Source organism: Cryptomeria japonica, chromosome 6 (assembly GCF_030272615.1).
Source record: "Cryptomeria japonica chromosome 6, Sugi_1.0, whole genome shotgun sequence".
Classification (NCBI taxonomy): domain Eukaryota; kingdom Viridiplantae; phylum Streptophyta; class Pinopsida; order Cupressales; family Cupressaceae; genus Cryptomeria; species Cryptomeria japonica.
Window position 1 is genome coordinate 641,726,624 of NC_081410.1, and position 6,841 is coordinate 641,733,464.

Genomic DNA, 6,841 nt, shown 5'->3' on the forward strand with positions numbered 1-6,841 from the left:
GCAGTAAATAAAGGCAATTGAATATAGCAGTAAAGATATATATATATATATATATATAGTTTTTACATATCAGTATTGATATTAATCAATACATAGTTGTCTTAAATATCGATATTAATCAGTACTTGAACATTGATCTTTTGGAAATCATTCTAAGTTAAATTAGACAAAAATTTAAATCTACACTCATCTACAAATCTAATCAAAATTAGCACAACTAACATAACCATTGACTTTGTTTCTATTTAAAACAAAATTCTATTTTTTTCATTTACACCGAACTAAATTATGTTATAAAGAAGAATATTTGACAAAAAAATATTATTTAATATCAATTCAAAAACATATAAATACCCAAAATATATTTCCTAAAATATTTTTAAAAATAAGATTAATTTTAAAAGATACAACTAAACACATCAAGAATGCTAAAAAAATAAAACACTTTAAAAAGTAAAAATAGACAATTTTTCAATATTAAAAAAATCTAAACTAATAATTATCATAGTAAACATGGATAACCCACTTGAAAATATTCACACAAACTTCTAATCACTTTGTCAAAGAATCTTAAGTCAACAAATTAATAAGAAATGTAAGTTCCATTGAATCTTGAGAGGCCATAAACATTTTCTGAATTACACATCGAAACAAAATATTTAAATATGTATACAAAAGTTCTAGTCATTTGACTTTAGAATGGTACATATAATATTGATTAGGGGCAAAGCTAGAAAAGTAAGTTCCATAGAATCTTGAGATACCATAAGCATTTTCAAAATTAAATATTTATAGCCAAGAATCTCATTTAATCTAAAATAATAAAAGCTATCCAATCAACTAAGCGGTACCTACCTAGGTTGTATGGTTGTTGACATTTTCAGAGCTGTCAAGGGAAGTCAGAGAATTTGAGAAATTCTCTGAGCCTTTTGCTGAATTATTTACAGCATTTGAATTGGTGGATGAAGAAGTGTTTGACCTAGGTGCTGTCTCTTTATCCCAATAAAACACAAGACTATTGGGTTTCGCCACCAATGCCTGTAAAGACCTGGGAACGGGAGGAACAGAGACACTGCTAATGCCTTCCAGTATTTGCACAACCTGGCTCATCGATGGCCTCAGATCTTCATCGTCCTGAATGCACCATCCTCCCACCATTGCAGCTCTCTTCAACTGCTCTGCATCGGCATTTTCATTCAATTTCTTGTCCAACAGATCCATGGTGTTTTCTTGATTGATTTGGGTAGCAGCCCAAGTGGGGAAAAACCATCCGCTATGCTCTGTATTTTCTTCCATGTTTCGCCGACCTGCAACGAAACTCCTATCAATAATACTACCCAAATTCCAGAAAAATTATTGATTTGAGATTTCAGATAGTTTGCAAGGAAATGTACTGGATCTACTCCTTGATTTCAGATAGTTTGCAATGAATTGTAATGAACCTACCCAACTTCCAGAAACATGATTGATTTGAGATTTGAAATTTGAGATTATTTCCTACCCATTTAAGAATGTGGAGAAAAATTTAACTGACCTGCAATTATTTCAAGCAGAGTCATGCCAAAGCTGTAGACATCGGCCTTTGGAGTAATGGGCAGGCCCGAAATCCACTCAGGCGCCAAGTACCCTCTGGTTCCCCTCATGGTCGTCAAGACATGGCTGAACTCTCTGCCCATTAATTTCGAAAGCCCAAAATCGGCAACCTTGGGACAAAACTCGCCATCAAGCAGTATGTTCTCCGGCTTAATATCACAATGAATGATACAATCCCTGCACTTTTCATGCAGGTACAGAATCCCACGGGCCATTCCAAGGGCGATGCCGAACCGGGTCTTCCAGTCCAAGACTGGTGCACTCTCATTTTTAGAGAACAACCACTTGTCGAGCGACCCATTGGGTAGATAATCATAAACCAACATTCTGCTGGAGCCCTCGGAACAAAACCCTCTGAGACGGATCAAATTGACATGCTGTATGGTCCCAATGGTACTGACCTCCATTCGAAACTGCTTCTCTCCCTGGCTGATCCCCTCCAGCTTTTTCACCGCCACCAGGGTTTTATCCCCCAAGCTCCCCTTGAAAACAGACCCGAATCCCCCTCCACCCAACCGCTCAGAAAAGTTCTTGGTCGCAGATTGGAGCTCTCTGTAACTGTAAACCGTGAGAGGACCAGTATAGTCCGCCGACTGAAGCGGTGATCTCCGCCGCCGGATGCAGAAGAAAATCACAAATCCCACACCCAAAAGAGCGGCGACGCCGCCAATTGCTCCGCCCACAACGGCCGCCCCCGCCGACTTACCTTTCGACCCGACGATCGGAACGTCGACCGCCGCCAGTCGAACAAAAAGCGAACCAGTCGACGACGACGAGTCGACCAGGTCGAGCAAATCGTCGGCCCAGTGAGTGCAATTTTCAGTACCATCATAAGCATAAGCCGTGCAGGAGCACTTTCCAAGGCAAGAACTCCGGCAATCTTGCTCCGAGGTCGATCCAGCCACAGGGACAGCACCCACCGGGAAAGATTTCCCGGTGAGTTCCATGAACCCGTCCGTGCTGGTATTAGTACCACAGTCTAAACTGGTCCGTCTTTTGCACCCGCCGGACCAAGCCTCGGCCTCCCATGATCTTTTATCAACTGGCGTGAAACCCATCAAGCAGCTGCAAAACTGAACATTGTTCGTTGTGCAGGTCCCGTAGGCCCCACAGAGAGCATAGACCTGGCATTGATCCCGAGGTTGAGCCCAAAACATGGTCCATACATTTGTATTGTCCAGCTGGCTGTAGACCTTAATGTCACCCGACTCGGACATGACAAAACGGGTCGGAGCAGTTACCCCGGGCTTGACGCTGTATGTGAAATACTTGTACGTTCCATTGTTGAAATAGTTGAACAGGTACACGAAACCCTGGGTCATTTCAGGGACTTTACTGAAGATTTGGCCGTTCCAACCGCCGGATTCCCAGTACTTGACGGAATTTCTCCCCACCAGGATGAACTGATCATTGGGCTTGTCCAGCACGAGATTGTAGAGCCCGGGGGTCGGATCCCAGGGGCTCTTCCATGACGTCAGCAGCTGGGTGTCGCTGATCTTCATTCCTGGAATCCACGTGTTCTGCGGATAATCGAAGCTCTGCCAGAGTATCTCAGACTTGTTTTGGGCTCCAAATACGGCCAGGTTCCCCCCGATCGTTATGTTGGCGGTCGAAACGGGTTTCGACGTCTGGTTGCTTGCCCATATGACCGAGCTGCCGTATGAGAGCACCAGGCTTCCATTTTCTGTGAGATTCAGAACAGCCGAATTGTTCTGCAACGGGCTATCCTGGTTGATTAGCCATGCGACCGTCTGCTCCGGAAATTGGGCGTACAAGATACCTGCGTACCAGTTTTCTGTGCCATCCAGCTTAAAAAACCCTAATTTGAAGACGCCGTTTGCCGAAGATTTTGTTTGGGTGCCTGTCAGAGTTTCTCCCACGGCTATGGCGTCTCCTGCAGCACTGCTGGATTTAATTTGAGCGGCTATATTGGCCCCGAGAAAGAGCAGTGTCAAAAGACACAGATTTTGGACTGCCCCCATTTTTGAGGCTGTGAAATTGAAGTAACCGAACTGGGTCTTATATTTGCCTTCGGGCTGAACGGTGAGAATAAGTCATGGCGGGGACTTTGAATTATGTTTGCCAGTCTTGGCGGATTGCGTGTTTTACTGCAAGTCAGAATCCTCCCTGATTACCGTGTTTGTTTTTTCCAATGTTGATTACTGTTTAATCTTTCATTTAATTGGGTTTTGATGGCCAAACAATTAGGAGTTTTTTGTATAAGTTAGATAAATATGAGATTAATTGCGTACAGTGACGTACACTCAATCCGATATTTACCAAGTCAGTTCTTTTGATTGGTCAAGGCGACGAAAAAACTTCTATTCTGACAAATAAAAGTCAAGTCACCTGGTGCACGACAGCACCAAACATATGTAGGCTAATTAAATAAATAATTGAAGTAGATGATAATGAAATTAAGATTGTAATTAATGTGTACGGTGAGTAAATTAATGCAAGTGTGGATATTTTGGAATTGATATTCAATCGAATAATTAATTAATTATTTTTTAATTTATTTATTATTTCATAGTAAATAATTTATTAGTTAATTAATTTTTTAATTTCTTGTAATCAATTAAATTTATTTTCTAGAGGTTGATTGATTGAATTAACTTAATCTTAACAATCACTCATAATATTATTTTAAATTTAAATTGATTAAGTAACCATCTATTTGTCAAATTCATGTTCTTCCCAAGGGATGCTCACACATGTGAGCATAGTTCGCTTTCTTCCCCATGCCACAAGTTACTATCTCGTAGTATTCATAAATTAAAGTTTGTTGGATGGCTATTGCACAAGTGATAATTTTATTATAACTCATGTTCTTCATAAGGAATGCTCACACATGTTAACACAATCCACTTTCTTTCCCATGCCACGGGTCACTATCTCATAGTATTCATAAATTAAATTTTGTTGCATGGCTAGTGCACAAGTGATAATTTATGTGAATATGGAAATGATCTTCATGAATGCAAATATGACTCTACGTGAAATTAGAGTGATAGATATGAACTTCATTTTGAACTTTTAAAATAATTTTTTAGTGTGTCTATGATATATGTATCTAGAAAAATGGTAGTGACAAACTATAGGGTCAATAATCACATACTTCTCAATTTTTATCTTACATTATGTACTCATTTTAGTGTTCATTCCTTAGAGATGTTTAGCACACATTCAACTCATTTCCTTAGCTTGTTACCTGTCTCTAGTGAGCTTTACACACATGAACAATTTTTCTTTTTCTTTTTTATCACCAATTCATCCCTAGAGGTTAGAATTCTCAATTTTCAAGGACACAAATGCTTCCAAAAGTTAGTGTCTAAAAATAAGCACCCCCAACATTGGTGTTCCTATTTTAATTTTAGATTTAGCATCTTGAATCTCTAAAATCTTAAGTGTTTCCCCAATAAATTTTTCAACAAATACACAACCTAAAAACACAATCTCTCTCTCTCTCTCTCTCTCTCTCTCTCTCTCTCTCTCTCTCTCTCTCTCTCTCTCTCTCTCTCTCTCTCTCTCACACACACACACACACACACACACACTTGTTCACTCATTCTCTCTCTAGTAGTTTTTCAAATATTTTATCTAAGGAATATGACTCACAATGAAATGGTTAGAGCATGATTCATTTTCAATAAACACAAAAACCATTAAAATGAGATATCAAGGAAGATTAAACAAGAACATCATGAAAACAAGACCACATAAATGAAATATACTCATGAAGCTCCCATTGCAAGTAGCTCTTCCTTGTCCTCCTTGCCTCCACGAACTTTGCTAGCTCCAAAGTTTGACAAATGGAGAGTTGGAGAGAGATGTGGATTGCTCTCCTTGTGCTCAACAAGGTAAGTGGATGGATTATTGGATTGTTGGATTTGAGTGATGGATAGGAGGATTTGAATTAGAAGAGAATGAGAGGAGAAATGGGCATCATGAGGATGCATGAGAAGTGGATATCTTGTGAGGAGAATTGGCTCCAATTTATAGATTGGAGAAGGCCAATGAAGGGCCAAGATTGATTTGATTATGAAGGGTTGAGATTGATTTTGGATAGAAGGCATGGATCAAGGGTGCCTTGGGAAAATAAACAGGAATATAAAATTCCTTTGGAAAAAGGGGGGAGAAATTTGAATTTCAAACTTGAGGAATTAAAAATTCCAAAATTAAGGATGCATTGAGAGATTCAAAGAAATTTGAATTTCTTTGAGAGACTCAATGTTGATGTGACATGAGTGGGAATTAAAAATTGGAGAATAATGATAATCATGATTATGAGAGATTCTAGAAGAATTAATTAGGATAAGTGGGATTAAGAAAAGGGATTTGTAGGAATCACACGACTAGGTTAATTAATTAGAATTAATTAACTAAGTGGGTTTAGAGGAAATGATTATTGAGAGGACTTTAGAAGAATAGGGGAATAATTAATTTATTTGATAAATTAATTATTGGACTATAGTGACAAGATTAATTAAATTAGATTTAATTGATTCTGAGAGGAATAAGGATAACACAATTAAGTTAATTAATTGTGTTGATAGGCTTAAATTAATTAAATATTAATTTTAGGTGTCTACATAATCAATACTAAGTTTTTAGATTCCATCTATCTCCCTACTAACCCTAATTGCTGAAACTTATAAAATTGATCTATATGTCATTTCACTCTTAATGTATGGTCGTATTCACTCACTCAACTTGTGCACTTGTCTATAATCAATACACATCAAGCAACCACTACATAACTTTTCATTAGACAATGCTACACCATACTTAGTAAACACAATCTTTGCATGGGTAACTGCATGGGAATGGCATACAAAAAGGGGTCAAAAGTGTAAGGACCTCCATATTATTAATATATTAAGTTGCATACATAAATTGAATCACACACATAATTAAGAATACATTAAATTCAATTTTCTCAAATATAGAAGAATTGTGTCATAATAGTAAATTTCGACAAAATGTCTAAGTACATAAGCTCAACATAAGCAAAATATAAGGAACTATTTCCTTTACAAGCAACCATAAGGTCGAATACGATAATACATAATGTACATAGCTGATGATAATCCTAATAGGAGCTCCATACATCTATCTCCCATGAGCACACCATGGGCAAGAACATTGTCGAATCATTTTTTGCCCAATTGCAAAGCAATTGTGCTTTCCCAGAGTTATTCATGACACGAATAACTGCCGACCTTGCGAGGATGCCTAGCAACTTGAA

General features: G+C 38.1%; 1 protein-coding gene across 1 annotated transcript; it reads right to left on the reverse strand.

The window, feature by feature from the left end:
• Positions 1 to 583: 583 nt before the first annotated feature.
• LOC131068654 (G-type lectin S-receptor-like serine/threonine-protein kinase At2g19130) lies at positions 584 to 3,692 on the reverse strand. The gene is made up of 2 exons (XM_058003890.2): positions 1,535 to 3,692; positions 584 to 1,307 (listed from the first exon to the last, which is right to left on the reverse strand). The coding sequence occupies exons 1-2, from the start codon at positions 3,573 to 3,575 to the stop codon at positions 856 to 858; spliced, it is 2,493 nt and encodes an 830-aa protein (XP_057859873.2). The 5' UTR covers positions 3,576 to 3,692; the 3' UTR covers positions 584 to 855.
• Positions 3,693 to 6,841: the final 3,149 nt, after the last annotated feature.